Genomic DNA, 20,224 nt, shown 5'->3' with positions numbered 1-20,224 from the left:
ATATATTTTCTCTTAATGTATAGTACGATCCATCTAGACGTCGAGGCAAGCACTGTCATTGCCCAGGGACCTTAGGGCATTGGCGTAAGGAGGGCGATGTGTGTGCATGCGCTGTAGCAACGGCTTCGTGAGCACTTGGCTTGCTAAGGCTGTTTCCCGTGACGTCATTACGTCACGCTCTCTGCCTACTTTTTTTTCCCTCCTTGCACTCCGCCCACCTACCAACCTAAACCATCCTTTCCAATCTCATGCATCCTACAAGAAAGCTTGGCTTTGTTGATCATGACCTCCCTTCTCTTGTGCAAAACTGACTCAGGCGAGCTGGATCAGCGAGAAGTTGAAGAAAAGAAAACCCAAGAAGTTGCCACGTTCAAGGCAGGCGGCATGCGTAGTTCTCGCCACGGTGCTTCTGGTCCTGGCCGTCGCTGTGGCTGTGGCGGTGTACTACCGCTACTCTCCACTGTCGGGTGGCCAGCGCTTCGGAGCCGACGACCACGGGGTCTGCGCCTCGGCCGATTGCAAGCTGCACGCTTCGTTCTTCCGGAGAAGACTCGACACCCGGATCGACCCGTGCGCAGACTTCGACGCCTATGTCTGCTCGCTGTGGTCGCCCGCCAGTGGATTAGCTCGCGACCTCGTCGAAGAGATGGCGCTGTCCTGGACGCTGAAGGCAGCGCGGTTCCTGACGAAGGAGACGAGCGGTGGCCGTTATGACGCTAATGGCTCCTTTGCGCATGACCAGGTGAGTCATCCCTTACAGACTTTTTTTAGGCAGTCTGTAGACTGTCTGAAGACTTTTGTCTCTAAAGTCAATAGACTTCCTGCAAACAAGCCCTGTAGACTACCTTACAGTCAATACAAATCATATAGAAAGTCTATAGACTGTACACAGACGCTTGTCTTCAAGTCAATAGACTTTATATAGAAAGACCTTATAGACTACTCTATAGACAATACAAATTCCATAGCCAGCCTGTAGACAAGCTATAGATTTATGGCCATACGCTTTTAGTAGACTTTTGTCACAAGGAAGTCTAAAGGTGAAGACAAGACGAAGACAAGTCTCAGACGAAGACCAGTCGTCTTGTTGAAATGCAGGCAAGCACCCCGAGGCTTTCCCTTCTATGTGAACTTTGTGATTAATTATCAACAAAAGCATTTTTAAACGGGAAAGACTTTGTGAGCGCAATTTTTTCCATATATAGTAAGATTTAACTGTAAGAATTAACATATCCGCAGATCTGCCGTCGGCAGGCTTGCATTTTTTCGCTGTTAACGTTTTTGCTGTCCCATTGGTTTTCTACATTCGTCTTAACTACTCGATGCGAGCGAGGGACCCGAAAGACGCGGGTTCAATCCCGACCGCGGCGGTCGAATTTCGACGCAGGCGAAATTCTACGTGTACAGTGCGACATCGGTGCACGTCAAAAAATCCTAGGTGGCCAAAATTTCTGGAGCCTTTCACTCCGGCGTCCCTTAAAGCCTGAGTCGCTTTGGAACGCTAACCCCGCACAAACCATGCCAAATATTACAAAATAAACATTTCGCTGCATTTCGAAAGACCGGAGCATTACCTTCAATATTTCTACACCACTATCGTACATTTTTCCAATTTTCAAAGTTTTTGTCCGAGAATGTTGGACATGGTCAACGTACTGACGTGTTGAGTGAAGCGCGAGTTTGCGTCTTCTTTCTCCTCTTCGTCGCCAGGAGGAGGCTGTGAGCACCGGTCGCAGAGCCGCGGCTGCGTTCGTCCAAAAGTGCATAGCGCAGAAGGACGACGACGCAGACAGCCTGCGCATGGTGCGCCGCTTCGCGGCGTCCATCGGCATCCCTTGGCCTTACGACGAGTCGGCGACGAGGCACAGCGCGCACCCATTCGCTGTGCTAGGCAAGCTGGGCGTGCTTTGGGGACTCGAGCTCTGGTCTCAGGCAAGCGAACTTCCTAAGCGGCTCTGCCAATAGACGCGTTTTCAAGCGAAAAGCTTCATTACGCCAGGTTAAGCAGACTTCGGGTAGGCAGCGCAGCGACTTTGAACGTCCTTCAGCCCAACCAAGGATAGCCGTGTATGACCAATGTGGTACAGTTATGGTGTCTAACTCCTGACCCTGACCTTGATCCATCATCTTCAGTTGACCCTTGACATTGGGTGCACTTTGGGTTGACCTTTGACATTAAGAACATTCGATGGGGTGGTGTGAAGCCACGCGGTGAGTAACCATGTGTGCAGAAGCTTTTCGCTGAATTGCAGGGTTAGCCAAGGCAATCCACTGCCAATTTTTTTGAACACCTTGCAGCCTTTCCTAGGAGCCCAAGAAAATTAGAGTACTACGAGAAAATTTCCTCACAATGAATGAATTCGAGCGCAAAAACCTTAGGAAGCAAAAAGAGAAAAAAAAATGCAGCGCAATTGCTCCCCTGCTGAGTTTTACGCCTAAGAATTAACATGCACTAAACCAAAGTAATGTTCCACCGTTTATAGTAAGGAAACCACAGCTCACAATTGGCAGCGAGGCACCGGAAGTAGCAAGGAAATACGTGTACTTAGGGCAGGTAGTGACCGCTGATCCGGATCACGAGAGGGAAATAACTGCAAGGATAATTACGAGGTGATATGGATCATGAATGGCAGTTTACCAGTATCCTTCAAGAGAAAAGTGTACAACAACTGTATTTTGCCGGTACTCACCTACGGGGCATAAACGTGGAGGCTAACGAAAAGGGTTCAGGTCTAGATAAGATCAACGCAGCGAGCTATTTAAAGAAAAATTCTAGGTGTGACGTTAAGAGACCGGAAGCGTACAGAGCGGGTGAGGGAAGAAACGCGGGTCAATGACATCGTAGTCGAAGTAAAGAGGAATAAATGGGCTTGGGAAGGGCACGTAATGCAAAAACAAGATAACCGCTGGTCCTTGAAGGTAAAGGAGTAAATACGAAGAGAAGGCAAGCCTAGCAGCGGGCTGCAGAAGGTTAGGTGGACGGATGAGATTTAGAAGTTTGCGGGCATATAGGGTGGGCGCAGCTTGCAAAGGACAGGGTTAATTGGAGAGACATGGGAGAGCTAGACCTTTGCCCTGCGGTGGGTATAGTCAGGCTGCTGCTGCTGCTGATGATGATGATGATGATGAGAGTTTGTCTCGGTCTCTATGCTGCAGACGGTCGTGTTCAAGAACAATGGCGGGAAGGCTAACCCGCCGATGCTGGTGATTCGCAAGACGGGAATGGCTGCCGCCTGGCTGGACTTTGTGGACCTCCTCGACAAGAACGGAGGTCGGCGGGCATACTACAAGGAGATTCAAAGGTACGTTGCACCATTGTTGCCTGGGATACCAAACAATTCTGGACAAAGACGTTTTTGAATGTGAAAGAGTTTTTGAGTGCAGTTTTTTCATACATTATGAAATTTCACTTTAACAATCCGTATATCCGCAGATCTCGCTTCAGTAGGCTTGAATGTTTTCGCTATTAACGCTTTTGCTATCGTCAAAAGCGGTCGCCGTTGGTTTTCTTTGGCTGACTGGACTGCACGATGCGATCGATGGAAACACTATAAAACAACGATTTTGCTACACATTAGATGAATGAACCATTATCTTCAATATTTTTATGCCAGTACCTTACAGTTTTCCAATATTCAAAATTTTATTTGAGAATGTTGGACATGAATAAATCAGTAATCACTCATTGGAACGCATCCCTTGTAGTTAATCTAGTCATCATTGTCATCATCAGCCTGACTACGCCCACTGCAGGGCAAAGGCCTGTACCTCTACCAATGTCTCTCCATTAACACTGTTCTTTGGCCGCTGCGCCCACCCTATCCCCGAAGACTTTTTAATCTCATCCGCCCACTTAATTGTCGCCCCCTGCTACCGTTGCCTTCTCTTGGAATCCACTCCGTTACCCTTAAGGACGAGCAGTTATCTTGCCTTCGCATTACATGTTCTGCCCAAGTTCATTTCTTCCTCTTGATTTCGGCTTGGATGTCAGTAATTCGCGTTTGTTCCCTCGCCCTAGTTAATCTAGTATCTCAAGTCTACTCCACTTCGTGGGACTCCCTTAAATACACTGGAATAGCCGAAGGCTTCCTGTGAGAAAAGGTACTAATAGGGGAGGTGCTATGAAAAAAATTGGTATGGTTTTAACGTAGTTAAAACGAGTAGACGTGTGAAGGCGCCACAGGATTGTAGGGTATGATAAATATACAAATACCGTGCAGGCTCTACGGGTTACCAGTGCCGAGCGAAGCGACCATGACCGCACACCTCATCCTGGAACGGGTGGTCTTGACCACTCTTGCGGCCAGCGTCATCGAGACCGGCCGCGAAGCCGTCTACACCACGGTCGCTCGTCTCGAGTCCCTCTTCAGCAACCTGAACGGCTACCCGCTTTCCAGAACCATACTGTCCGTCTTCAAATCCTCGGGAATCGTCGCGCAAAGCGGCGTCTACATCACCGACCGCCACTTCCTGGCCGCCACGGACTGGCTGCTGGGCAAGTACAGCAGGCGACAGCTCATGGAGCACATCGCCTGGTGGTTCGACCAGATATGCGTGGTGATGGCATCGCGCAAGGCGAGGATGCTGGTCATGAGCAGCGAGGACGGCTCGCGGATGCTGAAGACGTCCCGATGCCTCGAAACGGCCGCAGCCTGGTTCGGCCCGGCGCTGTACTACATGAGCGACGCAGAGGATTTCGCGGCAGAGCGAAGAGAAGGCGTGGACAGGTTCCTCCGAGGTCTGACCACGCAGACGCAAAGGGCACTGGCGGCGACCACGTGGGTAGACGAGCATACGAGGCGCGTCATGGAGCAAAGGCTTCGCGACCACAGAGTAATGGCCTGGATGGAGCAGCTGGAGAGCAGCGGTGGCCCGCCACAAGATCAGAGTTGGGGATCGTTCTCCAACTACTGGTACGATCCCAAAAAGGTATGGCCATATCTGTTGCAAATGCTGAGATTGAACCATGTGATGAGAACGCGGAAGAAAAGGAAGACGATGCTCATTGTTTGGCGTTTTTAAAGAAAAGGGCGCGAAATGTTCAAGCTGGCCCACAGATGGAACCGTACCAATGCGTCCAGAAGAATGCCATTTGTGAATAAAGATAACAGACGATCTACGGGGGCGCAGAATCACGAAGGGGGCGGCGTATTTGATTCCTTGCGGTCTTCGTTCATATATGTAGCGTCGTTTTCATTGAAGATTCATTAATAACAAAGACAGCGAGCTGCTGTGTAACTACACTTGGCATTCGTTGTCTGTTCCGTGCTACATATGCTCTACAAAATCATCATCACTATCATCTGCCTCACTGCAGGGAAAACGCCTTTACCATGTCTTTCTAAATAACCCTGTCTATTGCCAGCGGCGCCCACCCTATCCCCGCAAACGTCTTAATTCATCTGCCCAACTAACTTTCTGCCGCTACCTGCTACGCTTGCCTTCCCTTGGAGTACACTCCGTTCCCCTTAAGGGCCAGCGGTTATGTTGCTTTGGATTTACGTGTCCAGCACAAGCCCCTTTCTTCCTCTTGATATCGACTAGGATGTCATTAACCCGCGTTTGTTTCCTCACGCACTCTGCCCGCTTCCGGTCCCTTAACGTTACACCTATCCCTTTTCTGTCCATAGCTCTCTGCGTTGTCCTTAACTTGAGCTCAGCCCTTTTCGTTAGCCTCAAAGTTTCTGTCTCTGGGCACTCAGATTATCAGTAAGGTACAGTTGTACTTTACAATCTCTCCATTACTACTAAGCTCGCGTCGACAGGAGAACTTGCATGTTCAACATTCTCGCAAAAAATACTGAGCTTTGGAATATAGTAAGATACTCTTGTTCAAATACCGAAGGTAATGGTACATTCTTCTGACGTGTACGAAATCTTTCTTTTGATCTGTTTCCTTCCATTGCATCGAACAGTTAAGACGTCCATAGAAAAGAAATGGGGAAAGCTTTTTACGATTGCGAGAACGCTAATAGAAAAAAACCCCGCTAGATTGACGTTGAGTGGTCTGCGTACTGTTACAGTGAAATAGTATACACTATATGACAAAAATTGCGTTCGTCAACGGGTTCCCGCTCAAATTTAGTTTTTCATAGAATTGTTGTTTATGATTATGAACGGCAGCTGCTAAAAGTTAATGAAGAATATCCTGATAATCTCCAATTTTCCCTATAACATGGCCTGATGACAGTGGCGTGACGAGAACTGGGTATTCCAATGTGCGAGGCATTACACGGCTTGCGCGCGACGAAACCGTGGAGCAGGAATTCCTGGAGAACTGGATCGCGGCAGCCGGGCAACGACTGCGGGAGAAGGGCGCGGGTGGGCTCATGCGTGAAGAGAAGTACTGGCTTGCCTCGCCGTATCAAGGAGTGCTGTACGCATACCTGACCAACCTGGTGGAGGTCTCCCATGCTGCGCTTGCCGGGCCGCTGTTCTACGCCCAGAAGGAGGCGGGGGTACTTCGTGCCGCCAGCTTCGGAGGCCTGGCCACAGCCTTCCTCGACGCAGCGCTCAGGATGTTCGACCTTCGCGTGAGTAAACAGTGAAGCGCGCGTTTAGCGAAGAGGTTCTACAAGTTAAATGGGCTCTGAAAGGGGCTGTAATAAAGTTCCGGTATGCCTGGGGTATTAAAGCACGCCTCTTCACGAGTATTGTTCAGGAAGTATTTTTTAATGCGTTTTGTAAACACAGAGTTATCTGTGGTCACAATATTAATAATAATTGGTGTTTGGGGAAAGGAAATGGCACTGTATCTGTCAAACATATCGGGGGACACCTGAACCGTGCCGTAAGGGAAGGGATAAAGGAGGGAGTGAAAGAAGAAATGAAGAAAGAGGTGCCGTGGTGGAGGGCTCCGGAATAATTTCGACCAGCTGGGGATTTTTAATAATAATAATAAAATTGGTTTTGGGGGAAAGGGAATGGCGCAGTATCTGTCTCATATATCGTTGGACACCTGAACCGCGCCGTAAGGAAGGGATAAGGAAGGGAGTGAAAGAAGAAATGAAGAAGGAGGTGCCGTAGTGGAGGGCTCCGGAATAATGTCGAACACCGGGGATCTTTAACGTGCACTGAGATCGCACAGCACACGGGCGCCTTAGCGTTTTTCCTCCATAAAAACGCAGCCGCCGCGGTCGGGTTCGACAAAATTTGAATTTCAGCGTCTTCGCGCCTTTCCCTTTCCTCTGGTCACATTTTGCACGCTGGAAGGTCGGCGCTCCTTCGCCGACCCCACCTCCGAAGGAGAGCTTCCTGACCCGCTGGAAATAAGCGGCTTATTGGTCGCGGCCATAGTAGCTGCCTGACGTCTGAAAGAATCTAACCAGTAGCCACCTCTCAACATGTATACGTATAGATGCGAGCGACGAAGGATGGTGCGAGCATAAAATAATCGCCGGCAATGGCTCGCCAACTTTGATGTGTGATTGTGGGTCCTCCGCTGCATGTAGAAGTGTATTATTTGGCTCAGATGTTCATGACAGAATGTAGTGATTGAGCGAGTTGATGCCCTCTCCTCGGAAAGTGTTTCCGAGCCCCTTCAAGCCGCGAGGCTATAGCCATAACTGTTGGAACGGGCATTAGCATATACCGGACACCCTTGCTGAATTTAACCAAGATGTTGAAGAACACTGAGTAACATAGACCGGCGCAACCACTTGAGTACTGTATTTCCTGTACTTAATACACTGAAAGTGCTGAATGTATTTCTAAAGCCAGCCGTTACCTCATAGACTGTTAAGCTATAAGGTGTTTTGCATATATGGCCATAAAGACTGCTGGCAGGTTTTCAACATCATGGTGGACCACAACATGGTTGCCATCTGCCGGAGGCTTCGGGCAAAGAAACAAGCGAAATTTGGGGTTGGAGGTTGTAGCTCCGGCGCACTAAGTAATGTAGAAATAACGGGCACTCCAGCTAAATATAAGCAAGATTTAAAACAGACTGAGTATACTGTTCAAAGTCGCATGGTCTAGTGAACAGCATATTACCGTTTTAAAAGTAAATGATTACTAAATTATAATTAGGCACGTTTTTAAACCATGGTGTAGGCGGCCGCAATGGCTCAGTGGTTATGCTGCTCGGCTGTTGACCCGAAAGACGCGGGTTCGATTGTGGCGGTCGAATTTCTATGGAGGCGGAATTCTAGAGGCCCGTGTACTGTGCGATGTCAGTGCACGTTAAAGAACCCCACGTGGTTGAAATTTCCGGAGCCCTTCACTACGGCGTCCCTCATAGCTGGAGTTGCTTTGGGATGCTAAAGCACCTATAAACCATGAACCGCAACAATGGTATAAGTATTAAAGTGTGAATTCGGAAGTTGTAGATCGGCTTCAAGAATAGGTAGCTGGAATGTTTGCTCCAAGGTACCATTTATGTAGGTTTATTTTACCAGTCTGAAATAAAGCCTGGAAAACAGAAAAAAATTACCACGTAACCATGGTGCTATTTCAACTTCACAAGCCGCATCTCCAAGAACAAAATTCGATTTTCACTGGGACGCTGTCCTGGGCGGGGCTTCGTCTGTTCTTTGTACTTGCGATTGAGATATGCACCAGCAGCTGTCAGTGGTAGGTTTTGCATTTCGCGGGATTTTTTAAAGGCCGCTAAATGAAGCTGCGGGAATGATACTCTGGTGTAAACATTCCATCGAGTTGTTTTGCAAGACAATCTGCAAGTCCTCGACTGACACTTTGTTTGTGCAGCTAGTGTGTAAGGCTAGATATTTCTCCTTTGATAATTATTAAAGAATAAAAATATATGCTGTAAACGAGATCAAGTGGCTGTTGACCAAGCGACCAAGCGAAGCTGATCTGTTCGCGCCTCCGCGGGTTCGCAACCAAGGCGTGGCTTACGTGGCAGCATTTATTTTATTTATGCGCCCTCAAGGTCAGGGAGGACGCAGGATTCTTGGATGGGTTTGACTCCGTGAAGTAGCGCTTTCGCACCAAAAGCATGTTTTCCAAACTAAGTTAAGAATTCCTTCATGAATTTAATTTTTGGGTAAACAAGTTTTCCAGACTTCTCATTAATTCTTAAGGAAGCTGCCTTGAATTTATAGATAATCATAACTGGTTTTGGGGGAAAGGAAATAGCGCAGTATCTGTCTCGCATCTCGGCGGACACCTGAACCGCGCCGTAAGAGAAGGGAAGTATCTGTCTCACATCTCGGTGGACACCTGAACCGCGCCGTAATGGAAGGGGTAAATGAAGGAGTGAAAGAAGAAAGGAATAAAGATGTGCCGTGAATTTATATATAAAGTTCGATTCTAGGATGGTTACTTTCAGGTTACAGAAGTCACGGCGAGCAAATTGTGGTCCCGAATGGGACCACAATTCCAAACTTTCATGTCCCTGCTGCTTTAAAATACCGTGCGTTTCCCGCATTTACTATAGCGCACTTTGTACACGCAGGGCATCCGAATAGAAGGAGGCCAGCCCAGGTCTTGGATGAGTCCATTCGCCGAGCAGCAGCTTTACAAGAGGCTCAGGTGCAGCAGTGTCAACGGCGAAAGCCTGGTCCAGGTGGCGAGCCTGCGCGTCGCCTGGGACGCCTATAAGAACGACTCAAGGTATGGCGCCGTAGCCTTGGCTCATGCGTTCATGGCCTAAATATGCATAGTCTGAAGAAGTGCGCTGCGCTCTAGTTGCCTCCAGTTGTGTCACAAGCGGTCATGCGCCTGAGCATGACGAAGGCATAGCCTTCACGTGTTGGGCTAGCCTATTAGACATGGTTCATGAATAGTCTTCACCTGTTAGGCATAGTCTATTAGGCTTTGTTCAGGTCTTGTCTTCACCTGTTAGGCATCGTGAAGGCGTAGTCCTCACATGTTAAGTATCTGTTGGGAATAGTAAAGGCGTAGTCTTCACCTGTTCACCTGTGTTAGGCATCGTAAAAGCCTAGTCCTCATTTGTTAGGCGTCGTTAAGGCGTAGGTTTCACCTGTCTGGCGTCTGTTAGGAATCGCGAAATCGCAAACTTCACCTATTAGGCATCTTTAAGGCGTACTCTTCACCTGTTAGGCATCTGTTTGGCATCGTTAAGGCGTAGCGTTCACCTATTCGGCATTTGCTACGCACAGTTCAGACATTTCAGGCGGGGTCATGAGCTTTGAGTCCTTCCCTAGGCATGTGCCGTTTTTAAAGTAACACTGAAAAAAAAGGAAAATAAGTTCGCCTACATTTACTTATTACGGACGTCTGATCGCAAACAGGTGGATTTTACTGAATATAGAGCTGTTATTAGCTCAAAAAGTATATAATCTATGAAATAGAGGTATCCCCGCTACCTACAGGTTTTCAAAAGTCTGGTAGCATCTATTGTTTTGTTGTTGATGATCTATGAGGCTAGTCTACATCGCCATTCACTCACAGCGATCACTGGGAGTTTTATTTTAAGTACAGCCTCGTCAAAACTATACAGTCCAAAGTGTATGCTTCTAAGCTGTTTAGCGGACCTGCCTACAACATCCAGCAGTCCAAAGCTTGGTAGGATGGAGGGCTCGAAGCGATTTATCATTCGAGAGATTACGGTCGCTGAGTATGCATAACCAGGCACACTGAAGTCCTCGCAAGCAAACCCCTTGGGCTGTATACTTTTGACGGGGGCTGCACGTCACGAGTTTGATAGTAACAATATTTGTATGTAGTTATCAGGTTCATATAAAACGACCGGAACCACCAATGTTGGCTTATTTACTTCCACTCACGCGTTCCTGCAGTGACTTGACGTCGGGCGAACAGCTGGGCATATTGGACTGGTCGGGCAGGCTTCAGCTCTACACGCCTGACCAGATTTTCTTCCTCATCTACTGCCTCCGGTTCTGCAACACAGGCACCAACTGCGGCGCTGCAGTGCGCAGTCTCCCCTACTTCGGGACGGCCTTCGGCTGCGGCAAGCGCCTCACTGGCGAAGACGAGAAGGACCAGTGCCGCTTCTTCCCATAGTTTCGTTTTAGCTGTTCAACTGCTTATGGAGCCCAGAGATAACTCATTATCTGACATAATTTATGCATCAATGAAGTGTGGGCCACGAACTTACCGGCAATGAACTATGGTAACATATAGATGCCTCTGAACGACATGGTTCGTGGGTAATGACCTTAATATTTGTGCTTGGCACATAGTTGTTCTAAGTTGGCGCTGGACGTCGATATGGAGTGGAAACGGCGAGCGCAAAGGCGCGGTATTCTTCCTCTTTTACTTTTTAGTCACTACCGCGATGCATTTCCTGTGTCATTTTTGATCGTTTAACAGTTTTAAGGAAGACTTGTGTCAGCAAAGCGCTATGAAAATAAAACGCATCAGTTACGAACGATAGCGGCAGCTTGACTGCTTGCAGGAAATTTGCAGCCAAAATTTTTGTTTAGGAAAATTTTAGTTTCTCTCTGTTCTCGAGTTTTGTTCTCTGATTTATTTATCTGGTATTTCGTACGTGCAAGCAGTAAAACATTTTCGGCAATATGTGTTTTGCCGGAGTGGAAAGGGGTAATATATAAATTTGGTTTGGGGTAGTGCTCTCACCTTGCCTGCACCGAGTTGCAAAATGAATGGTGTGATATGCTGTGTAAACTTGGCGCCGCCAATAATATATAACAGCTCTAAAGGTGGAACCTGAGAGTTTATATCTGGGTTTTGCCTAATTTTCTCAAATGTATAATAAACCACGGTTGAAAAGCTATCTGTTTCACAAAACCAGAAAATACTTTACGAGGAGGCAAGCTTTTTGTTTTCACTTGTCTTCAGTGTGTAAATAAAGACTGCAACATTGTAAATACCTAACGTGTTGTGAGTTATCGCGAAGTCTACTAGGTACCTCCGCACACTGAAAAATCACCATCAAACGCCAGATGAGAGAATTTATTTCCAGCTTGGCCCAAGAGGCACCATACTTGCGTAAATCTGGAGAAAGGTAACAAAAAGTGGCTGTGGCTCAACTCAGCCGAGCCAGGATATACAGAGCGAGAGCTCTGGTAAGCATGGTGAGACACTGTTTATCTTTGGTTCACCTTTATTGTTTGAAGACTTTAGGGAGAGCAAATAACGTGGTGCATGACGTGCCACAAGTGCAAGAGCGAGCGTCCAGGGCGGAGGTTGCGCAGCTGCCGACGTGACTGCCAATCGCAAGAGCGAATCACGTGACATATCACGTGCCACAGCTGGCGAGGAGCAGCGGCCGAGCAGCAGCCGCGAAGCTGTGGCAACGAAGGGAAAGATGAAGATAGAGGCAGCTGCCTCGCGCGACCGTGCACATGCGGCGCACCTACTGTTAAAGAGGTCAAATCTTAGAGCCGGATGACCTTCAGACTTGGTATGGGAGGAGTAAAGCTCTTCGATCTAAAAAAATAGCAGAGGTTTAGCGCTGGTTAAGCTTAGCGATACGAGTGAAATCCATGGTTTGACGCCGGAGTCGGTCCGGCGCTCGCCTCATCCATAGAAAGACAGAGCGCCAGGGAAGCAGCTGTTATACCCCCGCTAGTCATTTGGTACAGCAGCGGCCAGGCTCCGAGCGAGCGCAGCTGTGGCGCCTCTCAACAGAGAGTCACGTGGTATGAATTTACTTGCCACACCTCCGCTCCGTCGGCTAAAAGTCAAACGCGTGCTTTTGGCTTGCAGCCGCGGTAGGGTTCGAGCCCGGGTACTCCGGCTCAGCAGCACCAACAGCGGCTGACTGCGCTTGTTCGGAACTGGTTTTCGCTCAGTTGTTCGTGTTCAGCAGTAGCTTAGCCGATGTAATTTTTGTCCGTCGTAGCATACGCGTGTGTGCCTTAAATTACAGCTGCTCCTCATAATAATTTGGCTGCTGCCAGTAATATGTCTAGAACAAGAAAAATCCAAGGCGCGCTTTTGTCAAGAAAAAATAAAACGCAATCAGCTTCCCTGGCCCGCTAGGATGGCTGTCGATCGCGGCGCCTCTACAGTGATTGCGGCGCGTCTTCACGACGAGCTTGGTCGCGCCTTCTTTTCGTTTCAAGCGACTATCGCTGCTGTTCGCTGCTCGTTATTGCGGAAACACGCACGTGACTGCGCTTACCCGGCCAGCGAGGTGCGGGAAATTCGCTTGCTGGATCATGCTCGCTGCGACTCTGGCCGCACGCTTCGCAGCTGCTCGTCGTGTGGCAGCACAGTTTCATGCAACGGAAGAGCGCTACGCATTATGTTTTCACTCCGTGGGTTACGGCGTCGCCGATCGTCGTCGGACGACAAGGCGAAGTCGGTCAGCTTCGCTTCGATGATGAGCTCTCGTGCTCCAGTGTGGCTTTCAGGCGTGCTACCTGCTCCTCCGGATGGCTGGCACAAGCGTGGTTTATTGTGTGCCTCTGTGCGGGTGTGTGTCCGGGCCAAGCGTTCCCTTGTGTGAAATGCGTGCTGCCGACCATCTTTTGTATTTAGACGACACACCCGCCCTGAGTGATGTCTGGCAGTTCGCCCAAGATGCCCAGGCCGCAACGTGGACCCAGACCGGTGCCTACAAGGCTTCCGCTCAATGGACACCGGTACACACTGGCGAACGTCTTATGGTGAGCGAGGGTAAAGATGCATAAGTAAAAAGAAATATTAAGGCTTAGTAGTGGGAGGGAGTGCCGTCAGCATATTCTCACCTTAGCAGAAAGCAGCGATTAATAGATGTCGTTGCCTATAGAAATGTAAGCGCACTTTGTGTGGCTTTAGAGGAGTTTATTGCGCATAATTCTGTACAGTGGTAACGTTTGTAGCATACTTAGTTTAACAAAAATGACGAAAAAAGAACAAAAAAGTAGTTATCAAAATGGGCCGAGCTATGCGTTGTGTGTGATGAGCGTGTGGACTTGTATGCAGGGGCGAATTCATAAGAACCTTTTGTAAAGGGCAGTTGACAATGAAAGGGTGTTCCTGTAAGCACCAGTAATGTTTTCAGCTTAACTTTCAGAAAAATACGTACTTTTTGTGGCAGTTCAATAGAAAATTACTCGCTGGAAGGGGAGTATAATAATGCAAGCCCTTGGTTTTATAGCCACACAAACAAGCTACCATCTATCGTGGTGGCACGCGGAGACCCCAAGGTAGATGTATACTGGTAGCGAAGGCTCCATAGACGCCCATTGGTCCAAAAAATGGCGGCTCATAGGCACTTCAGCGCCCCCTGGATTTTGGGGGGCAAACTACGCAAACGTGACGTAGAATGACGTCACGCATACGTATGCTTTTGGCGCGAATTATAAAGCGGTCTTTCTGTAGAAACCGCGTTTTCGAGCCCGTATCTCTCGAAGGTTGCTGCCTTTCAGCGCGCCCCAACCTTTGCCAGTCAAATGTGCTCGAGTTCCTGCTAGTTATGGCCTTGTTAATGTGCAATTGGGAACGCAATGAAAGTGACTGGTAAAGGAGGGGCAGCATAGAAAGGCAGGCAACACTTCCAGACACTGGCGAAGCATGCATGATTCGTAGTGCAAATACTGGTGCTAGTACTTTTGAGAGCTTTTGAGTACAGCAAGGTATGATGCACAAAACACTGGCTCAAGTGCACAGTTCGCAATAGAGTGTACGGCAAGTATGGTTTTCATAGTTTCATATTCATTGTTTATTGCAGCAACCAAACAAATACAGTCACAAAGCACACCCTTGGCACACAAACAAAAAATACATGTCACAGGCAGCACAAGCAGTATTGTTTAAGTTGGCTAATCATCTCAATAGTCACAGTGCAGATAGGAAAAAGCCCTGAAGTGCCACGAACGTTGTCAGTTAGGAAATTGAAAAGTATAGAAAACAATGCTACGACAGCTTCAATTGAAGAAAACATAACATGACATAAGTAGGCGCATCAACACAGACCATAGAGCACACTGGGATTATTCTTCACATTTAATTTCTTCAGCTGAAAGAATATAGCAAGTGCGTTTACTTCTGCAAGGCAATGTTAAAGCCAGCTTTAGCACCCTCAAACGTGCTCAACGTAGGAGCAAATACCATACATTGAAAAAGACATGAAGCCAAGTACGCACAAACGGGTTACAGCTATGAAACACGAGCGAACAGCCCGGCGAAACCATATCGAAGCTATCGCGCATACCTCGAGCAGACGACACACCTGTGAAAGTCCAGCGGGAATCGGTGTAGCGTGACACCAATGGTACTATCCACGCTGTCGCAGTGTACCACGGAGCATCGTTTCTTCACATGCCGCAAGCTCATCTTGAAATGAAGCGCTAAGCGCTTCAAAAGAAGAGCGCGAAGCGTGCAGAGACGGAAAAAGACTTCGCACTGGCCGCACGCCGAAGGAAACGACAAAACCGAGAAAACTGCCGCAGCGGTGCAGCGGGGTGCAAATCTTACCGAACGGTGACAAAGAAGCGACGTGCAAGGACGACGAGAACTTCGCAAAAGGAGCATTTTGAGACCGGCGAGCTAAATTTATACGCTTTACCAGGCGCGCCATCGCAGGCAGCTGGCGATAAGAAATGGCCACTGTGGCCGGGTTAGCCGGGTATCGAAACAAGGCCTGCAAAGACGCGCTGTAATGCACCGCACACTCATGAATAGGGGGCAGGTCAAGAGTGTTGCAAAAATACAAAATTTGCCAGGTTTTAATAAAATGACTTACCTCTTTCATAAAACAAGGTGCTAATATATTTTTTTTTCTATTGGCAGATTACATTCCAATTTTGTAGTTTTATCATTTATTTATATGAGTGTTTTGCCCCCCCATCCTCTGGTTGTGCTGCAGTCGCGCTAAACCACTTTTCGGCCCAGCCTTCGCCACCACTATAAATCCGCCTTGGAGACCCTTTGAGCTCATCTACAGGATTCGCACCTGCTGTTATCAAGCTTATCATCATTGCCCTCTCAACAGCTATAGCTCTGAACATGCATGGTTGAAGTGTAGTATGCGCGGGTAACGGATGGTTATCATATCTCGTCGGACTCGGCGATCAGAAGTGATTCAGTCCCATGCCTACTACGGGCGATACGGACGGTTGTCGCAAATGCGATCGTCAAACTACTCACAAGAAATGAAACGATAACTGTGCGGGGACAACCGTTTTTACTGCTAGCAATTCCGAACACGCCGTCAGTTCTCGATGCTCTACCCTTGCGCTGTGCTCTTGTCTTCGCAGAAGCTGTCCACTCGAGACGTGTGTGTTTGAACTTTTGTTGATGCATCGTTTTCTAGTTTTTTTTCTCATAACACCGGTGGGTCGCACTCGGCGCGAGCATTTACTGGGTGAAGCAACGTTTCAGTCGGGTGTTTTCTCACCGCCTATTTGCCTATTCTCAATTTTTTTTCTCTGTGCTCGCTTCGTTTTCACTTTGGCTACCAGGAAGAAAGAAAGCCGGGCTGCATAGCAGTTTAATTAACGAAGACACGGCGGCTACGTAGTGTCAAAGTTCCTCAACAAAGGAGTTAAAAATAACATCCTTCATGGCCTTCCTTCAGAATCCTCTGTTTTTGAACTTTTTTTCCCGTGTTTTTGTTAGTCATCCTACACCTCTTTTCAAGCGGTTGCCTTTTATCATTGCTGATTAGTAAGGGAGTTTTTGCCTTGGTCGTGCTTGTTCGTTTTTGTAGCGAAAGCACTACTACTCGAAGTACAACACAGTTTCGCCTGACTTCGCGCGTTCGACATTGAAGCCTCACCAAGGTCAAACCAAGCGCGCACCCCCAAGACTACAATGTATGACTGTGTTTCGCGGCGCATAGCCGTGATATCCTGTATCGTATGGTCACATGTAATGACCAGCAACCACGTGACCACCGACCAGTAGGCACGTGCCCTTTGACCTTAACCTATATATCTGAGATTCGCGTCGCCTGATGTGACTTCATGCGATGACGTAGAAATGACGTCACCCATTCTTCGCTATATATACCGCCGGCTTTGCTTTCGCTCCTATACTAAGTTCAGCCGTGTTGAACCTCAGGAAATTTTTTTCAGCTGGTGTAGCCTAGTTAGCTCTTTTGTCCCGTTTTGTTTTTCTTCCCCTGTATGGCCAGGTTAAAGAAATTGCTCAATGAATTGCTCCCCATGCCTCGCTTATGGTATTTTGTTTGCTAATCAGATGTACGGTGTCGATAGTGATTCTTTTTGATGCATCTTTGATGCGGTTTGGCTAGATGCGATATAAACTCAGTTGCAAGTCAAGTTTATCCTGTCGTTGTCTTTTCTGTCCCCGTTGGTTGCACTGTTTTCTTGTTGTCATCATGAACCAGCTAGCCCAAACACTAGTCCTACTTTATCTCACTAAATCCGTTTTTTTCTTTATAACATAATTTTTGTTGACTTGTTTTACTTGCATTTTAAATTTATACCCGCATAAGCACTCTGGTCCACTGATGCGATGTGCAGCGGGACAAGTGAATTGAAATATTAGCGCTGCTGCTCTCTTAGGTTCACGCGTTGCTTGGACTTCTATCGTTCATAGGTCTGCTCGGCTTTGCTTTACCATAAGCATCGTCTCTGTGGCAGTGCGTGCTAACATTTTTTGATTCATTTGCTTTAAAGAGGGTCACTCCAATTCTCTAGACAAGTCTGCTGACCTCTGCACTATTTGTTCTTACATTGCCTCGGCTACACATGATATATCTCCATGCAGCATTATTAAGAAATGAATAAATGAAACGAATAGCAAGTACATTCCTTGTCCTCGCTGCTCTAAGAGAAACAAATATGGGCAAGGTATATTGCGACGCATTTGTGGCACTGATTTTGAGTGCGAAAGCTCTTCGTGTCATTGCGTACAGACCTGTAAGGAACACAGGAAACAATTATGACTTTCGGTGGAGTTGAGATTATCTTCGCATGGCAATGAATGACTAAATATGTCTTTGTCGTAGTGTAATTAGGCATAACATGTTAACGTCAATTCTTGTGAATATCATTGTTTTCCAGTAGTGGGGCAGAAATGATTGGTACAGAATTAATAGATTTTTCTTGTCCAAGAAAGAGTTTTTATTTCTAATCTTGTGGCTTCTTCTTATGCTACTATACAGAAACGTTGTCGAACTCAGCCGTAGTGCGGCATTTAGTTCATAGTTAACTGATTGGTGCCTCTTTTATTGGTATGTGTCTCGTAGAAGCTTCGTGCTGGAAAAAGATTATTTCGGTCGTGTTTTCTAGAGGAAGGTGAGGTGTATATAGTACTATATAGTCCGTGACGTCACGACCGAGACGTTCTAGCAGGTCCCACAGTTCGAGAAAACGTGGCCAGCGGGAAGCAACACAGGGGCCTCAAGACAAGTCCAAACGGGCGAACACGCTTCGACTTCCTTTTCCCTGCTTAATTTTTCTTTCCTTTCGGGAGACTTCAGAAAGCCCATAACTCTTTCCCCTTCGCAGGCGAAGCCCCCTGGGCGAGTCAGGCATTGGCGGGAGGGCGACTGAGTTTCAGCCACACAACTTGACTGAGTTCAGTGCGGGCTGAATGTCAGCCATGCACTTCTGATGAAGCGTGCAATCCGATAGGTGAGGTCGCTGACTACCTCCAATGTAACATAGGGACGAATATAGTTCACAAGCATTTTATGGCTTCAGCCAAGCTTCCTGATTGGACGCCAAAGCCAGACCAGCTCTCCAGGGGCGTAGTTCACTTGGCGATAGTGGTCGCCGCAGTGGGCTTTGGACGCTCTTGGGAGGAGAGAATTCTCGGGTGGGCTATCCGGAGGACTTCTTCGTCTTGGCGAATATGCTCAGCAACCACATGATCTACGGCGGGAGGTTGGTATCGAGCGTGCATCGAAAAGAGCGGACACACAGGAGGAAGAACTGGCTGTAGCCTTTGGTTTCGTGTGTAGCGTTGTTGTACGCGTATTTCATAAAAGGTAGGACAGAGTCCCAGTCCTTGCCGCCAGAGGCGATGTACGTAGAAAGTATGTCTATCAGTGTCCGGCTGGTTTGCTTTGTTAAACCATTAGTTTGTGGATGATTGGGGGTAGAACGTCTGAATTGCGATGCGCACAAACGAAAGAGTTCTTAGACCAGGAACAAGTGCCGTGAGGCATTTGCGACCCGCACACATGGTACAGCAAGCCTCATACACTGTCTCATCACGCATCCGTGGCCAGCAAAAACGTTCTTGGGTTCGGTAGTGTGTCCGTACAGATCCCGGGTGTCCCGAAGTGGGGTCGCGTGCATGATGCGCGAAACAGAGGAACGCTGGCTTTCAGGCAACACCGTAAGAAAGCGGAGACTAGTGGGAAAACAGACCTTCTTGTAAAAAAAATCTCATACATAGAATGTACTGGAAGCCGTAGGGGTCTGCGCAGCTTTAAGGAATAGCTTCTTGAGGCACTGTTCTTTCCCGACGTCAAGTGTACCTTGGGGTGGCATAAAGTTAGCTGGGCGAATGATAGTTTGCATGAATGCCTCAGGAAGCATGAGGAGAATAAGGTGGGTGATTGACAACGCTGAGCTTGCTTCGTGGGAAGAGTGAACTTCGCAGGGAAAGACAGCCCAGAGGGAAGGCTACTTGTCTTTAATGCAGCTACAGTCTTCGCTGCGATGAACGTGGTGGCTGTTATATACACGTGCTGTCAACACGTTTAAAGTTCATTAATTCGATTGCAGGCCGCCGTGTGCTGTGGGATGTCAGTGCAAGTTAAATATACATGTGGTAGAAATTACACCGCAGCCATACACTGCGGCACCTCTTTCTGTCCTACACGCCAGATGCAAACAACAACTAGGAGTGATGTACGGAGACGCAGCCGACTGTGCAAGTAGGAGTCACGAGTTTGAAATTCGCGCGGTGATTGAAGCACCAAAAACTCCGAAACCGCGGAGGAAGTGGCCATAGCCATTGCCAACACAGACGCTGACGTAATCAGCAGCGACTACAATACTCGATCATTACAGATGTCAACGGAAAGGCTACTCATCCCCACATAAAGGGCTTACCAAAGAAGAGGCGGTAGACTGGCGCAGACTACAATCCGGTACCTACCCGCACCTGCACAAACTACACAAGACTCTCCCTACACAATATGTAGATGAATGTCCGTGGTGCCAGGGTAAACCTGCACTAGAGCATGACACATGGACCTGCCCTAAGAGAGACTTAGAGCCTAGAATAGAAAAGCCGAGTGTGACGCAGTGGAAGCACTTGCTGGCCAGCCAGGACGAGGGAGCGCAACGTTTTCTCGTACGCCGAGCCACGATGGCAGCATTCAATCGCGGCATCCTGAACCAAGGATCGACCACGGTGCCCTGTGGCCCGTAATTTGGTCAAGAGCACATTAACTTTGTCGCGA

At 48.0% G+C, this 20,224-nt stretch overlaps 1 protein-coding gene across 3 annotated transcripts in view; it reads left to right on the top strand.

Annotated features, from left to right (window-relative positions):
- The first annotated feature begins 13,058 nt into the window (after nucleotides 1-13,058).
- LOC144097410 (neprilysin-2-like) overlaps nucleotides 13,059-20,224 on the top strand; it is a 42,230-nt gene continuing 35,064 nt past the window's right edge. Inside the window, exon 1 of one of the 3 annotated variants that reach the window (XM_077630139.1) lies at nucleotides 13,059-13,520. In XM_077630139.1, coding sequence (XP_077486265.1) covers nucleotides 13,487-13,520 — 34 coding nt within the window. In that variant the 5' untranslated portion in view covers nucleotides 13,059-13,486. The remainder of the gene's footprint in view (nucleotides 13,521-20,224) is intronic. The other 2 variants (XM_077630138.1, XM_077630137.1) reach the window with 2 other exon arrangements.

This window comes from Amblyomma americanum, chromosome 7 (genome assembly GCF_052857255.1).
Source record: "Amblyomma americanum isolate KBUSLIRL-KWMA chromosome 7, ASM5285725v1, whole genome shotgun sequence".
NCBI classification, from domain to species: domain Eukaryota; kingdom Metazoa; phylum Arthropoda; class Arachnida; order Ixodida; family Ixodidae; genus Amblyomma; species Amblyomma americanum.
This window is presented reverse-complemented; position numbering and strand designations above follow the sequence as displayed.